This window comes from Mirounga leonina, unplaced genomic scaffold (assembly GCF_011800145.1).
Source record: "Mirounga leonina isolate KUSES-001 unplaced genomic scaffold, KU_Mleo_1.0 Mir_126, whole genome shotgun sequence".
Lineage (NCBI taxonomy): Eukaryota > Metazoa > Chordata > Mammalia > Carnivora > Phocidae > Mirounga > Mirounga leonina.
Genome location: NW_023270314.1, coordinates 16,935,747 through 16,958,360, shown reverse-complemented (window position 1 = coordinate 16,958,360; position 22,614 = coordinate 16,935,747). Strand labels below are relative to the sequence as shown.

The following is a 22,614-nucleotide window of genomic DNA, read 5'->3' as shown; positions in this document are numbered from 1 at the left end:
TCATTGCTAAAATGACCGGATCCTTGGGAAATGAAAAGCAAAAGCCTTTGGGAAAGTTATGTTTTCCCTCACAGGGGACCCTCAGTATGGCAGATAAAGACTACTTCAAATCTCCCAAAGCAGAGAAAACCTAGTCGTGGTGATCAGTTCCTACAAATCTTGATCTGGTTAACTAAAATGCCTTCCGTGGGAGGCAGGTAGGAGGCTAGTGGGTAAGGTGCTTCCCTCAACAAGCTTACAGCATCTTTCCTAAGAGAAAATTCCGAGAGCGTCCTTTGGAAATGCTAGCATTTTAGATTCCCTCTTTCCTAAAAGCCACCCACCCGATGTCCCCAAATCATCGAGGCACAGGAATGTCAGGAGGCTTGCACACTGCCACAGAGTACCTGTTTCCTGCCAGCCTGCCTGAGGGATTACGGCTCCTCGCACGTAAACCACCCAGTGTGATGTAGGCACAGGAAAATTCCACCCCAAACTCGTCATAGAAAATACCCTTCTCTACTTTATAGCCTCTTCACCAGAGATCTCAAAATTTCTCTTCCTAATTCCTCAAAAAAGAAATATTTTCTTCATTTCACTATTTCACTCAATTCTAATTTTAAAAAAAAACTGGATTTATTACTGTTTTTGTAAGGGAGAACACAGTAATTCAACCACATCCCTTGCATTTCTTTAGGCTAAACTACTACAGTGCAGAACACTTTGAAATTTTTATTTGTATCTCTTTTAAGTTTTAAAAGAGATACAAACATTGCTTCTTTAGCTCCGGATGTGTTGCTTTTATATGTAGATGGAATCTGAAATTAACTTGTGATTTTTTTGTAAGGTGCTGATGTCAAGAACTTAGCAAGTGCTATAGGAAACAACACTCCCTCAGTAAATACCTCAGGGAAACTAGGAGAGGCAGAACATAGTTTATATTATTTTATCCACCAAATTTTTTTTTAGGTTTGTTTTAAAATAAGAGGATTAAGTATTGACTCCTTTGACTAAAAAGATTACTTGTCCTAATAAGATAAAATAAATCTCTATGAGTTGGCATGAGGGATGGATTAAAGTTGCCTTAAAATCTTTATACCAATTAATAATTATCCATAGGAAGAAAAAAATTATTGCTACCCAGCTGCCCAACTGCCTCTCAGTATAAGAAATGTCATCACATATAAGCTTCAGGACATTTTAGGTTTTCTTCAATCTCCAAATAAGATGAAGGTGATTAAATTATACATGAAAGAAATTTTCTGGAAATATTTGACTTTAAGTTGTTGGCGATAAGAGGTCAAGAAAGGAGGAAGAAAAATTTTTTAAAACATTATTTGAGAGAGAGAGCTCATGAGCAAGGGGAGGAGCAGAGGGAGAGGGACAAGCCGACTCTGTGTTGAACATGGAGCCCGATGTGGGGCTCAAACTCATAACCCTGAGATCAAGATCTGAGCTGAGATCCAGAGTCGGATGCATAACCAACTGAGCCACCCAGCTCACTTTTTTAAATGACAGCTCAAATGTCACTTTCCCCAGGAACCACTCCCTCATCTGACCCATTCCCTTAAACCACCGGTAACCCATCTGAGTTAGGCTTCCAAACAACCTGGATTTTTAAGATCTTTCTCTGAAAACTCACTCCACTGCATCGCTGCTGCTGCTGGACTCTCGCCCTCCTCAACTCAGCTCTAGGAGGACTGGAACTGTACTGAGTTCATCTCACCCCCAAGGCAGTCTCAGCACTCAATACGTATCTGGTAGGCAAAGGGACAGACACACAGAGGGGGAGGGGAGCAGAGCCACCTTCCTTGTCCCCTGCAGATGATTTGTGCTGCATCCTATACTGTTACTACCCCTTTCTAAGCACTACTGTGTTTGAGTTAAGGGGTGTCTTCTAAATGGGAAAAGTCACTGGGTTCCTTTAAGCAGTATATCCAGCATGCCCTGCTAGCAAATTGTTCATTCAGAGTAGAAGCCAAAGTCATGATAGCCTTCCAGGTCCTGCAAGATGGCCTCACCTCACTCTCATTGCCTTTCTGACAACATCTCTTGCAATCCTGACTTCACTCTCTCTGCGCCAACCACAGGGGCCTCCTCGCTGATTCTTGAGAACACCAGGCCTCTTCCTGCCTCAGGGTCCTTGCAGTTGTCTAGAAAGTCAGAAAGCTCTCCCTCCAAATAGCTGCACTTTCCAGTCTGTGCCCGAACATCACCTTCTTAGTGGCACCTTCTCTAACCACCCGTGCACCTCACACTTCCTATATGCCTGCATCTCTGCTTTGTTCTCCTCCAATAGCATTTAGTATCTGCCATGGGATACATTTTAATTGTTGGTCTCCCTCAAGGGATGTAAGTTCCCTGTAGGTAAGGACTTTTGTCAGTTTCATTCCCTGCTGTCCTCAGCATCTAGTTTCTGATACGCAGCAAGTGCTCAGGGGTTAACGTGGCACAGCAAGTCATGGTTTTCAAGCTTTTAAAAAGTAGTGCAAACAACAACATAACAGACTGCCTAATTTAAAAATGGGGAAAGGACTCAAATATAGAATAAATAAATATTGAATAAAGAACACCGGATGTTTCTCTTAAGAAGCTATATCTGGCCAATAAGCACATAAAAAGATGCTCAACATCACTAATCATCAGGGAAATATAAAACCACAATGAGCTACCACAATGAGCTACCACTTCACACCCATTAGGATGGCTACTTAAAAAAAAAAAAAAAACACATCAGAAATCAACAAGTGTTGGCAAGAATGCGGCAAAACTGGAACCCTGTGCATTGCTGGTCGTAATGGAAAATGATGCAGCTGCTGTAGAAAACAGTATGGCAGCTCCTCAAAAAATTAAACAGAATTACCGTATCATCCAGCAATTCCACTTTGGCCATAAATCCTAAAGAACTGAAAGCAGGGACTGACAGCTATATGTAGATCCATGTTTATACCAATATTATTCACAGATGGAAGCAAGTGTCCATTGATGGACAAACTGATAAACAAAATGGTGTGTACACATGGCAATGGAATATTATTCAGTCTTAACAAAGAATGAAATTTGACACATTCTACAACATGGATGAATCTTGAAGACATTATAAGTGAAATAAACCAGACACAAAATGACAAATATTGTATGATTCCACTTTATATGAGGTAACTAGAGTAGTCAAATTTATAGACAAACAAGTAGAATAGTAACTGGCAGGGGCTGGGGGTAGGGAGGAATGGGGGTCAGGGCTTAATGGGTACAGTTTCAATTTCAGAAAAAGTTCTGGAGATGGATGGCAGCAAATGGTAATAAGGTGTTTGATGCCACTAAACTGTGTACCTAAAAATGGGTTAAAATGGTAAATTTTATGTTATGTATAATTTCCCACAGTTAAAAAATGGCAGCACAGCTCCTGCCTTAAACTCTAATAAAAAGCCTAACATGTAAGGCAGATAGAAGTGAAGTGGCTGCGCCTAAAGCAGGAAATGGAGGGCGGGAAGGGTCCACTCTGCTTGGCACCTCCTCACTGCCTCCTGGAACAAGGACCCCACAGAACTTCAAGACGATCACAGGCGAGGTTCATGGCTCCATCCTAAAGTTCTTAGGTACTGGTTTCACTGTTCTTTTTTTCAAAAAGATTTATTTATTTACAAGGGGGGTGGGAGAGGGACAGAGGGAGAAGGAGAATCTTTTTTTTAAGATTTTTAAAAATTTGAGAGAGAGAGAGAGGGGGATGAGGGGTAGAGGGAGAAGCAGGCTCCCCACTGAGCAGGGAGCCCCACACGGGGCTCAAACCTAGGACCCTGGGATCATGACCTGAGCCAACGGAAGACGCTTTACCGACTGAGCCACCCAGGCGCCCTGGAGAGGGAGAATCTTAAGCAGGCTCTAACGCTCAGTGGGGAGCCCGACTCGGGGCTTGATCGAACAACCCTGAAATCATGACCTGAGCTGAAACCAGGAGTCGGACACTTAACTGACTGAGCCACCCAGGTGCCCCTGGTTTCACTGTTCTTAAGGAAAGGAAGTTAAAAAGTTATTCCTGGCTCCATTTCTAGGAGGAACTTAGCAACAAGGAAAAATGACATCATCAACTGGCCTTGGGCCAAATGTCAATGCTGACTAATTTTTACAGAAATCACTTCATATCCCGGTGGCAGGGGAGAACTACCAGGGAAAAGAGCAACATGAAGTCACCGGCACCCATATCTAATTATCATCAATATCTCACATTTTCTGAGCCCTTTTCCATTAATAACTCAATCCTCAAAACAATTCTGTCAAATAGGCACGAAGGAAAATTGTGTGATCTCTCACTTTACAAATGGATAAACATACAAAATTCAGTGGACATTATCTACAGAGAATCCCTAAAGTGGAACTGACTTTAGGATAATAAAGTAATAAATAAATGCTCACATTTATCAAGGATTTATAAATTAAGACACTGGCTCAACATTTCCATGGACAATGGATTTCATACTTCCAACCAGTCTTTTCCTACCATACTTGGTAGTAGTAACTATTACTTCTTTTTCTAGGAAACTAAGGCTCAAAGAATAACCATCCTAAAATTGAATGGTTTGATAGATGATGGATGGTGATGGACTGCTCTGAAACCTACTACTCCAGAGTCTGTGCACTTAACCGTTATTATTCTGTACTGCCCATCTGAGTCCTTGACTCCTGCTCTTTGGGAAAAGCCCAGTCAATGCTTCCTTCAGCCTTGAACACAAGTACAGCTGATGAGTCTCCATTCGTCACTGTGTTTCTAAGTTGAACTAGTATGAACAAAATATATCAGTACTCTTATTCCCTGCGCATAAATGCAATGAGATACTATTTCCTACACTAAGAAAAGATTCCTGGATCCTTTCCAATCCTATAAAAATGTATATACAAAAATATCCTCAAGATTATTAGAATAAAAAGTCACATTTGGATCATCTCATTCAATGTTTCTTTTCTGTAAGCTAAATAATACCAATTACCAATACCAATTACTCCCTATACTTTTCTGAATGCTTCTTCAGAACTTTCTGAGGATGTCTGCTTTCTTCTCCAGAAACTGAAGAGAGGAGAAACGCTTTGTGGCTTGTCAACAAGGCATTCAGTCTGCAGGGCTGCCCCACGGGATGCAAGGGCTTTGGGCCAACTGAAACAAGGATTAATTTGGAAGAGCATCAGGCAGAGGCTCCCACTAGACAACTCTAACAGACAGGCAAGTGGAAGAAGGGGGCAAAGTCATGGCAGGGCTGCAAGCCAATGGCTAGAGTTCCTTCCATCCCTCAGGAGAGGCTTCCGGAGACCGTCTCCTTCACAACCACCAAACAGTATATATATTGTATCTCAACAGAATCTATATATGATGTGGGTGTTTTATTTACTCTAAGTGTTAAGAATTTAATCAACACCAGCTCTTCACACATGTGTTTGACTTTACACACAGCTTTGACTGTGTGATACTGTGAGTAGAGATGGGCCGCTCCACTAACTCTGGGGACACTGCTTTTTACTCTCCCATTACAGACCAGGATTCAGCTCTAGCACCTTGGGGGGCCAGGGTGCCCATATGCCTCTCACCTGAGAACTGAGGGTGAAGGAGGGTCTTACCGAGTTCTCCTTCAGTTGCAGCCCCTCCCCATTGGGAAGGGAGGACCGTCTCTTAGCCGAGTTCCTGTTCGGGGTTGAGGTAATGGCCCCTGCTTTCTTCTTCACAGTGAGGACCTCACAGCTGGCTTGGTCTTCATTATGTGTGCTCTTCCCAGCATTGATAACCCTGCAGAAGAAGCCAGGAGAGTGGTCAGACAGAAATTTCTGGAAGGCTCAGAGCTCAGACTCAAGGGTCAGCCTAGGCAGTCTCCACAACTGGCACGAAACTAAAGCCCTACCTAGTGCACAGGACCCTGTGGTCTTGGTATTTTATGTTCCCGAGTAAACTAATTTTTCTAAAATGGAATTATATTAGAACACATTAAAACATTTCCTAAAGCACTATTTCAAGCCCGGCTCACCTTCACAGGTGTCTGACAGCTGTGAGCAACCCCACCAATCCATTTTGGTCAAAACACAGGAGACAATCACTATTCTGGCAATTACCATGAAGACAGATGGGAAGGCTGTGGGGGGGGGGGGGCGGAATTCTGCTGCATTTCTCCAAGTGATAAAGCGCAAAACCCACCATCAATCTTATCAAAGAATAAGGTAGTGCAGCAATTTACAGCACACTGTAAAATCCAAGAGAACAGAGAACCACATTTCACTACCGCCGTGCCCACTTTTACTTTACTCACAGAGAAGTGAGTGCATCAAAGGTATATTCTTTTTAAATTATCTTTAATCCTTCATTTTTTCTCCTATAGAATAATATTCATCACATTGCACCATTACATTAGGCTATAGGGCACTCTGATTTGGACATGTGACCATATGGTATTATAACATGTTGATAATGCTTTGACCTAATTACTGTTTTAAGCATAGGAATGCATGAGAAGAACATGCCACATCATTCGTCTACCTTTTCTGTATCAGGTGACTGCAGGTGAACTCTTGGGTTTCAGCATCATTTTCTAATTAATTAATTAGCAGCTAAAATAGATTTCCCAAGAGAGCTCTCTTTAATTTGCCATTGGCTGTGTTTTCTTTTTTGTTTTGTTTTGTTTTACCCGTTTTTAAATTTTATTTTATTATGTTATGTTAATCACCATACATCATTAGTTTTTGATGCAGTGTTCCATGATTCACTGCGTTTAACACCCAGTGCTCCATGCAGAATGTGCCCTCCTCAATACCCATCACCAGGCTAACCCATCCCCCCACCCCCTCCCCTCTAGAACCCTCAGTTTGTTTCTCAGAGTCCATAGTCTCTCATGGTTCATCTTCCCCTCCGATTTCCCCCCCTTTTCTTTTCAAAACTTCAACAGTGTTACAGTAGGTAATAGAAGGAATGTAGAGGGGTGGGGAACAGAACTCAGTGGCAAGGAAAGAAAAGATGCTTTTTTTTTTTTTTAAGGTGAGACAGCTGGAAATCTGGAATCCATTCTGTAAGTGTGATGTGTACACCACTCTATCAAGCTGATTGTAATCCTAAGTATAAGATAATCCTTTCCAAATAATTTTTTTATTTTTGAATTCTGAAATAATTATAGACTCAGAGTAAACTGCAACACATTGCAGAGTTTCATGCACCTTCCCCCAACTGTATTATTTGACATCCCTATAGTAGAATATCACAACAAGCAACTGACACTGATGAAAAATTGTTAATCAGACTGCAGATCTTATCCAGATTTAACCATTTTTTTGTATCAAATGGCTCTCAGTATTGAAAACTGTGTAGATTTCCATAAGCCAATGAACACTCGCCACAACCAAACAGGAAACAGAGAGCAAATAGGGATCCGAGTGACCCAAGATCTAAGGGAGTATGTTTCGAGCATCCTTCTGCCAAACCTTGGGAGTGTATGGACATATTTCAGATGTTTTAACATTTACTTCATTTTTTTTAAAAAAGATTTATTCATTTGAGAGAGAGTGAACGAGAGAGAGAGAGAGAGAGAGAGAGAGTGCGAGCACACATGAGCCAGGGGGGGAGCAGCAGAGGGAGAAGGAGAAGCAGACTCCCTGCTGAGCAGGGAGCCCTGGGAGGGGGGCAATCCCAGGACCTGGAGATCATGACCTGAACCTGAGCCGAAGGCAGACGCTTAACCGACTGAGCCACCCAGGTGCCCCTTAACATTTATTTTAAATTTATTTTTTAAATGTACATCATTTTGGAAAAAAATGCAATAATTTAGAAGTTCATTCCCATCTGTTACACATGAACACAGAAATGTCCATGGTCTATATATTCAGGCAGCTTTGGCAAAATATGCCTTCTATCTTTTCTCTTTAATTGACTGCTATCACTTGATTGGAAGGAGAAATTTTTTTAAAAATTTATCATTTACAATTACTTACCTATATGTTATATGAAAAAGACCACACCTGTCATCTATTATCACCTTTATTTCAAATTTTTGGGTTAATCAAAACTGCTTCATAATCCTTAGTGGGTTTATTATAAATTTCAACCTAAGCATATGTTTATACACAAAAGCCTACTTTTACTCCTTTTACGTATTACACTTTGGTGTAAGATTTTTAAAAAGTTGATTGTTGCTTACAGAGTTTGAAACTCATTGTCCTAGGGGCCTGAGCAGAGAGGTGGGGATCCTTGTGACCTCTATGAGGTCAAATCTGCCTCTGGTGTTTATGACACACTCTTGCTAATGGAGGGTTGGGGCTGGGAGAGATCAAGGCCTAGTTTTCTGCCCCACCTTCACTCTCTCTCCTTCAAGGAGGAGATATTTTCATATGGTTTAAGTTAAAATGTAATTTCATATGGTTTAAGTTACCGTGTGGCTACCTGCATGAAGACTATTAATACTACCACACTTACCACCTGAGCTAAATAAATTAGTCCAGGTTTCACAGCCAAGAAGTGGTGCAGCTAGGATGCAGAAAGACCCCCCTACCCCTACCCAACCCAACCTCTTCCTATTACACGTGGGGACTTGCACTGTCTGTGGTGGGCCAAGCTGAACCGTGTGGGGAGGCACAGAATAAGCAGATTGGGGAGCTCAGTACCAGGCCTGAGAGAAATGGGAATAAGCTCCCTCTTCTGTAACGAGTGGAGAAAGGGCTCAGAGGGAGGATGAGGGATGGATGGTTCAGATCTGCCGGTCTTGAGTCCACGTTTCATCCAGCGGTTTGCGGCTCTCGCATCGACCCTTGGAGAACCAAACCAGGCAGACAAAGGCGGTCTGAAATACCACCTGCCTCTTCTCAGTCACTGGTAGTGACTTCCCAAGCGACACGTGAGGGGTGGGCTGCTGGCCGGCTGGGGACAATACACCCCCCATGCCTCTCACAGGAACAGCTTCCCCACGGAAAGCGGAAGTGAGGTCTGGCTGGGAAAACCAATTGGTGACCACCGTCGCCTCCCTACTGTCCTCTGTACAACATCCTAGCTGCTATTTCTGGAACTTGGCATCACCCTGACCACTGGCACCTAAACTTGTGCTGTCGTCAAGTCTTTTTGTAACAAAAAAAGCATCACTGGTCTCCGATAGCTACACGGCAGGCTGACTCATCTGCTGTTGTCCACCGGTCAACAAAGCTACTGTAATTACATAACTGCTGAATCGCGGTCACCTGAAAGGGCCTTACCTCCTCTCTCTCTCTCTCTCAGTGGATATTGAACTCCGAAGTTGACCTAACTTCAGCAAGAAACCTTAGAAACTTTCTTTTATGCACGAGCAGCCTGGGGCCCTGGAGGACTCTGACGTGCATGAGGTCACGCAGCTAAATACGGCACAGCCGTGGACATACTTCTGAGCTCCCAGCGATTTCTGCTTCAGCTCTCAGTTGTTTTATTTTCCTATTGTGTATCTATTCTTATCGGCACTTGGTTCAGAGGGCTGTACTGCAATGACTCATCAAAGCCAGCGAACTGTGGCAGAACAATCACTGGTGGCCTTCCTTTGCCATTTCAGGTTGAATACAGCTTGTGAATGACACTAATGAAATATCAAAAAGTCAGAAATGTCGCCCTGATGGGGAGACAGCAGCCCCAACCCAGGAAGCCTGTTTGGTCAGATATCTGATTATTACTCTGATGTTAAAGTCACATTAATTTAAAGCCACTGCCTTTAAAAACACACACACACACACACACACACACAATTCTTGTCCCATATTTTATATCCTTTCAAATTCCTTACTCCACACAGCTTTAGTAGAAAGACCTGGTTCTTCTTAGCTTACTTTGGCTTTAAAAAGCTCGGCCTCTATCAACTTAAATATTTTATTTTGTTCTTCAAAGGCAAATGATCTGCTTACAAAACGTAAATGAAACCTTTAATTCCTCTAAGAGTAAACTGAGAAACACTTTGTTTCCCTGAGCAGAGCATCACGCTATTAATAGATTCAATAATTTTATTTACTCTAAGCAGCTGAATCAGTAACTACATTCACTTCTTGTCTTCTGCTCCAGCATGAAGTCAGCACTATCTTGAGATCAAGAGGAATGACTTTAAGATGTGCATTCTTTATCTTAGCATGATGCTTATTTTGAAGACTTAAAAACAAAATGCTGGTGGACCATGAACTGTCCTATCTTTAGTGACTTATTTTCCAATTGCCTACAAAGAGGGAAACTATCTTCCTTGGAATTGAACTGGAGGCAGTAAAGCATAGCAATTAAGAACATGGGCTCTCTCCCCAGAACACAGCACACAGCAGGTGCTCAACAAATTTTGCTGAATGAGGGAACGAAAAACAGAAATCAACTCTGCTACTTCCAGAGATGTGGAGTAATAATAGTATCTCACATCTGTTGAGAATGAACTATGTGCCAGGGACTGTTGTTAGCATTTTACATGTAGTAATTAACTCATTCAAGCCTCCTGTCAGCGCTGTGAGTTAGCCACCACCGTTGTTCTTTTTAAAGGTTAAATCACAGCTAGTGGATGGCCAAGTGTTCAGCCAACCTACATAACTTCTACAAACCTAAGTTCTTGAGCAGTACTTCGTGGATTAAATTCTAGGAGTTGCCAAGTTATGTGTGTGTTGGTGAGGGGGGATTTCTGGTCATCTATAAAGAATTGGAAAAATTTTAAGTTAGGATTAAAATTCAGGTGGGAGAATTGTTGGAGGACGAATGGGAAGAATGGCTACTGTCTCCTCAATATGAAGAGTTTACATCCAATTCTTTCATCTCTTAGAAAACCACGGCATATTTGCCTCAAGAGAGAGACATGTGATTAGTTAAATTCATTTTAGGACTTTGTCTACCTTCAATTGTACCAAAACACCTAAATTTCTCCCTCTTGTAAAAACAGGTACACACAGAATCTGAAGGACTTGGAAGTCAGAAATCCTGTGTGTGTATCAGACACAGCTTGAAGCTATGACCTGAGTACCAGGCATGAACGTGACCATGAGACCACGGCAATAGCAGAACCTATTTAAAAAGAGCAAATGATTCATTCTGTGCCACCGTCATATGCTTAAGAAACTTGTTTTCCTTCTTTCTGTTTGTGAAATACTCCACGTCACAAATTTTTAAAAACTCAATTGATTTTCAGCAGTAAAGTCCTCGTTTTAATTGCAGCTGTTAAATTATCAAGTTATCTGTCTTATCATCTGCTCAAAATCTTGACAAGGACACTTATCAGATAATATGACACAGAGAACAGGTCCCTATTACTAAATTCAGACAAATACTCCAAGTATACTCAAGTCATGAGCCCTGTCACGAAGGACACAGGCCCAGAGAACAAGCAATGGAACCATTTTCAAAAGGATTTACAAATTCAATCAACAGAGGAGAGTCCCAGCTGACATCTTCTTTGAAGGATTCACTTACAGTGCTAGTACGGGACGGCTGTCAACTCCCTCCTCACCAACGTCCTCCCTGCCCATACACTCCTGAGACGTCACAACAGGGACAATGGTTAGAAAGACCGAGTCCAAACCTGGTCCCCGCTAATTACTGGTCCTAGCTGTGTGTTCTTGGGCAAGTTACTTTCTCTCTTTAAAATGGGGATAGTAGTCCTCTCTGATCATAGCAGAGCATGAGAATTAAGTGCCCCAGCATGGAAAGTATTTAACAGTGTCTGGTACCCAGTGAGCACTCAGGATATATTATTAATATTAGATCCAAGACAAAGCTAGCTCTTTCTTCTGTTGGGCCCAAGGGACCTGATGCAGTTGTGAAAATCTGAGGAGATGCTTCCCCTCCTTCCCCTTCAGCATCCCTCTGCCTGCCTCAAGGACACATGGCCACCTCCACCCATCCAGAGCCTTCAAGTGGCATTGCATGACACCCCCAGAACAGGGACCTTGAGCAAGGACATCTGCTCCTTTGAGCCCTCTTCTCAAAATTATTGCCACAATGAAGCCACATGCAAGAGTGTTCTGTACACAGGGAAGGACTCACAGGGTCATGACTGTGCTGCGTCTAGATTCCCATCTAGACCTGCCCACAGATGCCATTTCTGGATCCCCAGGCTCCTGGATTCAAAAGCTCAGGTTGCAGAGCCCACAGAAGATGACCAAATACAGAATTCGGCTTGGTTGTTATTATTATATTGCTTTGGTTTTTTTTTAAAGATTTTATTTATTTGACAGAGAGACACAGTGAGAGAGGGAACACAAGCAGAGGGAGTGGGAGAGGGAGAAGCAGGCTTCCCGCTGAGCAGGGAGCCCGATGCGGGGCTCGATCCCAGGACCCTGGGATCATGACCTGAGCTGAAGGCAGACACTTAACGACTGAGCCACCCAGGCGCCCCTATATTGCTTTGTTTTTAAAAGAAATAAAGGCCTGAACAGTTTAGGCTAAACAGTTCACACTAGTGTTACTACTGCTAAGGAGAGTAATTACACTGGCTAAGAAGGAAGAAGTAGTTTATAAAGGCCATCAGGTGAAGTGAGATATTGCTGATTCATATATAATTGAGAAGCAGACAGCAAAAAGGCTGTAGGGGGAGGGAATGGAAATGAATCATTTATGGAAGACCAAATACAACTATTGATTATTAAAATTCTTTCTTTTTTTTAAGATTTTATTTATTTATTTGACAGAGATAGAGAGCACAGGCAGGGGGAGCGGCAGGCAGAGGGAGAAGCAGGCTCCCCACTGAGCAGGGAGCCCGATGTGGGGCTCGATCCCAGGACCCTGGGATCATGACCTGAGCCGAAAGCAGACGCTTAACCGACTGAGCCACCCAGGCGCCCCTAAAATTCTCTTTTCTAAGTAACCTCCTAGGCAATGTTTCATGTGACTCTCTGAAGTGGTTACTGCCCTCCCAAATAAGCTGGAAAAAAAAAAAAAGGCAACTTAATTCCTAGCTCCAAGGGAGTTAACAACCTCTCATTCTTGGTATACTAAAAAACCATGGTTCTGACCATGAAGCTAAGCCTTGGTAACAGCCATCAGCAAAAACAGCCAGAACATCCATCAAGAATAATAGCTTCTCGGGACGTCTGGGTGGCTCAGTCGGTTAAGCGTCTGCCTTCGGCTCAGGTCATGATCCCAGGATCCTGGGATCGAGTCCCGCATCGGGCTCCCTGCTCCGCGGGAAGCCTGCTTCTCCCTCTGCCTCTGCCTCTCTCTCTCTCTATCTCTCATGAATAAATAAATAAAATCTTAAAAAAAAAAAAAGAATAATAGCTTCTCCCAGATGGTTTCAGCCACTTCTGGGTAGGATGGAGAACAGGAGGTCATCCAAGCCCATTCAGTTAACAGTCAGTCAGGTGTTACCAGGGAGGAAAAAGGATGTCAGGAAGTGGAATTTTCTGGGGTGTTAGGCTCTCCCCTTCTGGAAGGTGACTAAGCACCAACACATGGAGGAGACAGGTGTCAAGAAGGAAGATAAACACAGATGGGAAAGAGCACATACATGCACATCTTTTCCAGCAGGCAACCTCACACCTCTGGTTCCCAGGCTCTGTCTGTCATGAAGGGATGTGACCAATCAAGGGATGCTAAATGGGATCTCACATTCAGCCCCCAGAGAGGTTACTATTTTTAAATGTTTTAAATTTTTGCACACAAAATGTTTTTTAAAAAGTGAACTAGTAGGAGTGCCTGGGTGGCTCAGTCAGTTAAGCGTCTGCCTTCGGCTTGGGTCATGATCATTATCCTGGAGTCCTGGGATTGAGCCCCGAGTCTGACTCCCTGCTCAGCAGGGAGCCTGCTTCTCCCTCTCCCCCCAGCTCACGCTCTCTCTTTCGCTCTCTCTCTAAAATCTTAAAAAAAAAAAAAAAAGTGAACTAGTTGCCAATATTGAAAAATTAGGATATTTACATTAAAATCTTCATTTTCCTTTTTCTCTTGAAAAACAGTACATCAGGTTATACACCTGTCACAGTCTCCTGTGACAACAGTCAGAGGTAGGACATATCCTCTCAAGCTCACCCCAGACCTCACTCTACTTGTGCCACTCAAGTAACCAGCCTGGCCCCAAGGCATTTGATTCTGCAACACTGCATCCAGATCTCTGGGACTTAATAAGTAAACCAAGAAAATTATTAGATACATAGTATACTGATCGAAACCATTACTTTAAAAATATTTACTGTATAACCACATGGGGATGAACCAAGAAGACTAGGATGTGGTCTCCACTCTCAAGGAGCCCACAGTCATCTGTAGTTGGGATACCTCCTTACAAATAACTACAGTTTGCTCAGATTCATGCCATATCAAGGTGTGTGTCACAAGGGATCTGAGCATACAGAAGAGGAGACAACTCTGCAACAAAAGAGTCAGGTAAAGTATCACAGAGGAGGTGGCATCTGAGTGAGTTCAGCCTTATGGAATGAAGGAGAAAATCAACAATCAGAGAAAAGACAAGAAAAGGCTCTCCAGGCAGAGGAACAGCCTGTGAAAGCAGAGAGTGATGTAAACTTTATAAAGAGGGTTTGGGTGTGGCCTGGGTATAGGTTTGCTGAGGGAGCTACATCAGAACCAGACCATGAAATTCTATGGAACTTTATCCTACAGAATTTATGACCCACAGGAAGAATCTAAGACTGTTTAAACAAAGGATTCATATGATCAAAACTACTTAGGAAAATAACATTAGTGGCTTAATGGAGGATGGTTTATACAGGATAAATGACAAAGGGGAAGTGATCAGCCAGGGTCTCTTACAATAGTGTAGGTGACCAAGGGGTCATGAATCAAGCACTGGCGCTGGGTAGAAGTGAGGGTTTCAGAGGAGGTGAAAGACCCAAGAATTCCCAGGAAGACCTGTTGGACAGGGGTCATGGGGGAGAAAGGAGCAAAGAGGAGGACTCTCAGGTTTCCACTGGCGGAATGAGCAGACCAGGTATACCGATTATGAACGGAGAGGAGAAGACTTGGGGGTGGGGAGTGCTGGAGGAGGAGATAATGAAATTGCTTTAGGGTCAGTGAACAGAAAATTCTTGGTACCAGAAATTATAGAGGCAGTGGCAGCCCACGTTGGCTTAACAAGGGGTCCCACAAACTATGGCCCTCAGGCCAAACCTGGGCCACTGCTTTGTTTTGTATGGCCCCCAAGAATGGCTTTTACATTTTTATACATGTGACGGGGGTAAAAATCATAAGAATGTTTTGTGACCGGTGAAAATTAATATTAAGTTCAAATTTCAGTGTCAGTAGTTTTACTGTTTTACTGGAATACACCCATGTTCATTCATTTACAAATTTGTTAATCGTGGCTTTCCAGGTACAACGGCAGTTCATAGTTTCGACAGAGACTGCCTGCAAAGCCTATATATATTATTTACAATCTATACCTTTTATAGAAAATGTGTGCTTACTCCTGAACTTAATAACTATTCGACTGAATGGTCTAAAATTGCTGTAGGTCAAAAACAGTCGAATACTGACGATTTTGTATTATTACATGTAATACGGAAGTGAAGCAGAGAAGAGAGCTATCGATTTGGATAGAATTTCGTGTGCATCTTGGTGTTATTAGTAACATTAGCTTTGGATATACTTTGCTCCTAGCATTTGAGAGCCATCGTTAGCTTCTATCTCCCTCACCAATATAATTCAATAACCAAAGATTAAAGAGCAAACACTCAAGATCAAAAGAAGCTATGGTTTTGTCACATAGATCTCCTCACATACATATCAATGTTTTCTTCTTCATATTGACTGTTTAGAAATGAACTTTCAACAAAGCAAAGATAAAAACCAGAAAGCTGCTGTTGGGCATTTCCTTTCCATTATTCACCAGATCTTTTTGGCAAAACCATTAATACCACCAAAGTCCAACTTCCCCCATTTAAATAAGGAAGTCTGCGGCCTGTCAGATGCTGGAGCAATTCCCATTCAAGGCCACAGTGCCGCTCTGTTGGGGTCAAATGAGAAGAAAATAAAACCTACCCAAAACGGATATCAGGTTTGGAGATTCTGCATTAAATAAATCCAGTTTAGAACAGTATTACTTGCAGAAGATTTGTTGGCAATTAAAGAAAAAAAAAAAAAAGCAATGTGCCTGAAGCTACTATTTCTAAAGGCTTCCTTTCTTTATTTACCAGATATATCAGAACTATCACCAATGTCAAAGAAATGCATTTTGAAAAAATGCATTTTTTTCAAAACAAAATGAAACTCAATCTCAAAAGTGTAATTTAAAAGTGTGCATTTCAAAAAGGTTTAAATTGACAAAATGAAACCAAAAGATAAAAACACTAATCTCAACAGACATCAAATAAAATATATAACTTTTTAATTAGCAGTTTCCTCATAAACTTGATACAATCTTGACTTTTCCCTTGCTCTGGGATAAACAAAGTTCTGGGCAATCCAGAGCTCCCTTATCTTCCTTTTTAACCTTAAGGCAACACAAGAACAATATTTTTATACAGAAGAGGGTTGTTTGGTGGTAAGAAGGATGAAACTCTTAACCTGAGAATTCTGAGTCCTGGTTTTAGAAAAGATCTTTTAAAATGTGCTCTTATATGAGAGGGGAAGGCCACTCGTCCACCTATCCTCAAATGCACAGGCTGAGCTGCCTCGACACACAACAGAGCAGGAAATGCCAAGAAGGGCAAGCAAACAGGTTTCTATATGCTAAAAATTTGGGAGGCAGTTAAGAGCAGACTCTGGAGCCAGATTCCCCAGGTCTTAATGCTTCGATCAGCCAGTAAGTACCTGTGTGACTTTCACTTTATCTCCCTATGCCTCAGCTTCTCATCAGTAAGATGGGACAATGAGCAGTACTTTCCTCTCAGGGTGGTTGTGTGACTGTCAGAAAACAGCTGTTTATGAGCTTTACACCCAACAACTTAGTTAATACTTGTAACCCTACACACGAGAAAGGTGTGTCATTATCCTCATTTTGTTGGCCCCATCAATATATCCTATGCAAAACGATTCAGTTAAACATCCTAGACAAGCTGTTCTGGCATTTTCTCCTAGCAACTGAGGTTTTAAATGATGTATTGTGTTCACACAAACGAAGCTCTTGTAATTAGTTGCACAACAGCTTATAAATAGAACACAGGTATTGCAAGAAGGAATTGTGACATGTCCCATGATTTCAGCACACCAACATTCCTTTTCCGAGGCAAGCAATGTACTGCAAATGTACATTAACAGCAATAATTAAATTCCCACTCATTACTTAAGTCATTGTTTAAAAAAAACATACAAAACACTTTATTTTAATTGAAAATAATCTGCTTTGGAAAATCTTCATCCCTGTTAACTAATTTGTAGAGAAAGTCTGTTTTATTTCCAGATTAAAGCCTGAATACAAAGAGTAGCCCTTTGAAAGCTGGTTGTTGTCTGGTCAAACATTTTTACCTTTGTGCCTAGACCCATTAACACTTCAACCCTCCCTAATTTACAAGGGAAAAAACAAAAACAAAAAACGTTTAAACCTTGAGGCCCCCACAAGGGTCAACAGGAGTCATTTTAGGCAAACTGATCTCTACACCCTCAAAAAGCTCTCTAGAAAGTACAATGAGACTTTGCTATGGCCTTGAAGGAGACAAATGCACTGACAAGGATGTAAACTATTAAATTGGATGCCCAGTATCATCCTTGAATAACAAGGACAAGGTGGGCTACCAATATATCTCAATTAGTCAAAGAGGTATGCTCCATAATGCCATATATTGATGTTAGTTGTTTTACCCCATCTCAAGTCACATAGCAGGGAGTAGGCACTCAATAATGTTAGTTGAATGAATGAATAAATGAACTTTTTTTCTCCATAACATCCCATGGGGGTCACTAGAATAAGTGAATTCTAAGCCTATTTGTTTCTTAAAGCTTAAAATATTTTTATTGGGGCTTCCCATCAACTGGCTTCAAGGAAAATAACTCTATGTTCCAAAGAAAAATTGTTCCAAAGAAAAAATTTATTTAATTATAGTGCTAATGAACTTGGGAGCAGGATGTAAAGTGAGCCCCAAACATCTGCAACAAAGTGGCTGATAAAACAGAACCAACCTCATGCATCTCTAGGTGGAATCTTAACTCCACTGCTGGTCTCTACTTTATAACCAAGTTCCTGCTCAATAGTAATGCTCTATTAACAGTGAGGCCTGACCCAGGTGGCCTTGGCAGGCCAGATGGTGCCCTCTCAACACTGAGACTGCTATGCAGGAGGGAAACTCCAGAGGTCAAAGGGGGACTTGGAAGTAGTACAAAGACAATTCTGAAGTCATCAGTGTAAAGCTCCCCAGCAACACAGTGAATTATGTCAGAAAGCAGAAATTCCCTCCACTGGAATGTCCAAAAGCTGGCTGATCACCGTTCAGGGACACTCTGAGGAAGTCTGCACTGAATGAGAAGGTTCTAAGCCTTCTTTTCCAACTGTTGAGTCTCTATCTGTCCCCATCCCCAACTCCAGTTAATGTAAAATCTAACCTGCTTTCAGAGCTAAAATTATCTATTATGGAACATAGCTTTAGAGTGGTCCTTGTCTAAGACAATCCCGTGATACCTTGTAAACTGTATTTGGTCTCTAGCCATATGGCAAGCAGAAATTTGATTAACTCAAACTTCCTATCCCCAACTAGTCCTTTAATGTGGGAGTGTGCAAATGAGCCTCAAATGTTGCTGTTCCCTGGGGCTTCCATTTGGCTTGCTTTTCTTCCTACCAAACTTTCCCTGGGAGATCTTCTCTATTCCCAAGGCTTCATTCAAGACCTAAACATTAAGCACTGCCATATTCGTATCTACAGCACAGATCTCTGGTGTGTCTGACCTGTATTTCTGAATGCCGTTGGGAACTCTGCATTTGCACACTGCACACATTCAAGCTGCCCAAACCTCATTTTCTCTTTCCTTCTGCTGCCTACCCGTCTCAAATGCAGTCTTCCTTCTGTTGTTCCTGTCTTAGGGGACCAAGAATTCCAAGGAACATCCCTGTCCTCCTAGCATCTGAGTATACTCTTGCCCACATCTAGTCCCTCAGCCTGTATGTCACAACTAGTACTTAGTTTAGGCCAAGTTCCACTACAAACACCTCCTAACTGTCCCCTCCCCTAATCAATCCTGCACAGCATGGCCACACTGACCTTTCTCAGCCATGAATATGGCCAGGTCTCTCCCATGTTCTGATTCCTTCATATGGACTATGTAGATTTTAGGGGAAAATGTAAACTCCTTAAGTCTTCATGATTTGGCCCTTATCCATATCCTCATCCTCCTCTCATCCGCTCTCCCCACACCTCCTTATTCTCTGCCATGAAAAAAACAGCCATTGCTTTACAGAAAGTAGTGCTGTTGCGCACAATTCCCTGATATATGCCTTTCCCTCTGCCTAGGATGATCTTAACCTCTTGTCTGACAAATGCCCCCTTGTCCTTCAACACTCATTTTAACCAACACATCATCCTAAGGCTGCTTGACAAGCACTTCTTTATTGGAGTTCTTAAAACCACAATGTAACCACTAAGTAGTGCACTTGTTACACTCATGGAAATTACCAGAAATTTGGACTGCTTTCCTAGCTCTGCCATTTACTAGCTGTGTGACTTGGGTAAGTTAATTAACCTTTCTAAAATTCAGTTCCTTTAGTTGAGCTGCTGTGTGAATTAAGACTATGAATGAATATAAAATGCTTCAGTGAATAAAATCTTTAAAAAAAAAAAAAAGGCTTATCACAGCTCAAGAATCTCTAGGTACCTGTTCTAAGTAGTAAAAGAGAAACTATTCATTTTTTTATTTTTTATTTTTATTTATTTGACAGAGACACAGCGAGAGAGGGAACACAAGCAGGGGGAGTGGCAGAGGGAGAAGCAGGCTTCCTGCGGAGCAGGGAGCCCCATGCAGGGCTCGATCCCAGGATCCTGGGATCATGACCTGAGCTGAAAGCAGATGGTTAATGACTGAGCCACCCAAGCGCCCCCTACTGTTTTTAAGGTGGCAAAATTTTGACTATTACGATCAAAAATAGGCACTGAGATACACTTCTGAGAGCCAATGGTCATTCAGTACCTGAATATCCTAAACTTGTTATGAACTGAGCCAATCCAAGTTGTTGGGAAGATTTTTTAACTGTATACTATGAATAAATGTTAAACTAATATAGGGAACTATTTCTGAAACTTATCATCAGGAGACAGTGGAATATTCCATTATTAGAAATTTAGCAACTGAGAGCTAATCACTACTCCCAACCAAGAGCCTGAAACACAGAGGGACTTATTTAAGTCTTGAATTGTTAGAAATTCCACAGATTCAAAATGAGGTTAACTGATGATCTTCCCTACTGCATTTCAGTCTAGAGATTAAAATAGATCTCATTGTTCCAGAATCCTGGCTGTAGCAAGAAATAGGCTCTAAATGGCTAGAATGAATTTTAATAGCAAAACCAGGAGCATGAGGAAGGAAATCAGGAGGAAGAATTTTTCTTCATAAAAAGGTCCACAAGGGTAATTTCCATTTCACTGTGTTTCTAAATTGCCTATGTTTGTAAGCTGGCTGCAACATATCCTTTCTGCATTGACACGAAGCATGAATTAATCAGTAAATAGAAGTAGTAAAAAAAATTCTTACACGCTACATTTTCAAAACACTTTCTAACTTACTAGTGCATTCCTAAAGGGTTATAGTACAAAAGTTGGTGAATAAGATGACTGATCAACTTAACCTACATTTTGACCAAAACATTAGATTCATTTACAGGCTTACCTGGAAATTTTACTAAACTATAACCTTACAAAACACAATACTGAGACATAAAAAGCAAGCCAAATGGAAGCCCCAGGAAAAGTACATTTAGAATTCCAACTTCTGTTATTAATAATGGTTCTCATACTTTTGTGAGCATATGGGTCACCTGGAGAGCTTCTTAAAACATGGATTTCTGAGCCCCACTCCCAGAGAGTTTGACTTAGTAGATGGAAGGTAAAACCTGAGAAAAGCTCCCAAGTGGTAGTGACACTTTGGGTTTACTGATAACACTAAGTTTACTGGCCTAGATGAAACACAGTCCCTTGGATTAGCCAGGGACTGGAATTCCCTTGGATGAGGGAACAAGGCACCCTCATGCCAGTGAGATCAGGAAGAGTATGTGATACCCCTAGTTTACAAGCCACTGCTGCTGGCTAGTCCTGGTAGAGTCAGAAGTTCAAGAGGCTTCTAGAAATGGAAAGGAGAATCCCAGTGAGGCATGGAGGCATGGACGCATGGATGCATGAACATGAACTTGAGGGGGCGCGGGGTCAGTCACTGTGAGTGGCAGGAGCTTGACTGGGGCAGAGGGGGCTCCCCATGATGGGGCTGAGAATGAGTCTTGGCAGGGCTCTATGGGCTCACCAGCTAAGGGGAAGGAAGTCTGAGGAGTGGTGGTTGGGTCTATCATACCTGAAACTCAGGTTAGGAAATGGCTGGCAGTAAAAGAGAATGGGTTAAGAGGAGGTGGGGGTGGGAAAGGCAATCCACAGGCAGCTTGTGTTCCTCCCAATGGTGGAAGTGGCTGCAATACAAAGAGGAGAAGGGAATTTTAACTGTTTAACACATCGAAGGTAAATTATCATCTGGGGCAACTATTCTCAGGTCAAAGGTAACTATACATTATCTATATTCCAAATTATTAACTACAAGATACTTTTTAAGAAAAAGACTAACATAATACAACTAGTACTTTATAATTTAATCATACATTATTTCATTCGAACCTCCCAATGATAAGGTAGATAGGAGAGGTATTATTTGTCCCATTTGATAAAAATTGAATCCAGAAAGCGGACTAGCCCAGGTTCAAACAGTTTCCGAGTGGTAAAGCCAGACTCAGATCCCTATCAGACTCCAAGGTCTAACTCCACCACACCCTACACAGTAGAGAAAGGCAGCTGAAAAGTTCGCAGATTCCGAAGGAAAACGTGGGCTCTGCTAGCATCACCAAAGCCAGGAGGTGAGGATTTAAGAAAGAAAAGTGTCAGATGCCAGGAATAGTTCAAGGGTCTGCTAGATCTGGTAATTAAGAGGTTACGAGTGGCCACTGGTAAGGATCCAAAGTCCTAAAATACTCTTCCCTCCCAGAAAAACTTTTAAGATGATAAAATGCACTGTCTGGGACTGAATATACTAGTTTCCAGATAAGTATTTCACTTGCCTGCTTGTTTTTATGAATAAGTAAGGAAAACACCTGATAATAGCATCCACCTCTCCATAAACAGACTTTAGTTCTAATCCGAAGGTGACACTCGTAAACAACTGCTCTAAAGTCCCTCACAAATTCCTAAAAAATCATACAGCAATTTAGAGAGTCACTGAACAATAACCGACACCTTTTAATTAGCTCCAAACTCTAAAGCTGTAGACACTTCCAAAATCTAATGTGCTTTTATAGTCAACAATTTACTGATAATTTACAGTTTTAAACTTTCATATTATTCTTTTAAAACTCAGAAAACTTCCGGTAAGCAGAGATTTTTATCAACATTTCACAAACAGAAGTTTTTGCTCTTTTTAAAAAAAATCTATGTCATTACTGTGATCTCCAGGATACAGTAAATGGAAGAAAGTGATATTACATCGCGTTTTTTTGTAAGAGAAAACAAGAACACACACACAAATAAAAACACTGAAAGAATAAACTAGCAACTAATAAAAATCGATACCTATAGGGG

At 41.7% G+C, this 22,614-nt stretch overlaps 1 protein-coding gene across 2 annotated transcripts in view; it reads right to left on the bottom strand.

Annotated features, from left to right (window-relative positions):
• The window catches only part of PPM1H (protein phosphatase, Mg2+/Mn2+ dependent 1H), a 244,476-nt gene that overhangs the window by 148,620 nt on the left and 73,242 nt on the right, over positions 1 to 22,614 (bottom strand). For both annotated transcript variants that reach the window (XM_035002242.1, XM_035002243.1), the window contains exon 2: positions 5,587 to 5,752. In XM_035002242.1, the coding sequence (XP_034858133.1) occupies positions 5,587 to 5,752 (166 nt within the window). The remainder of the gene's footprint in view (positions 1 to 5,586; positions 5,753 to 22,614) is intronic.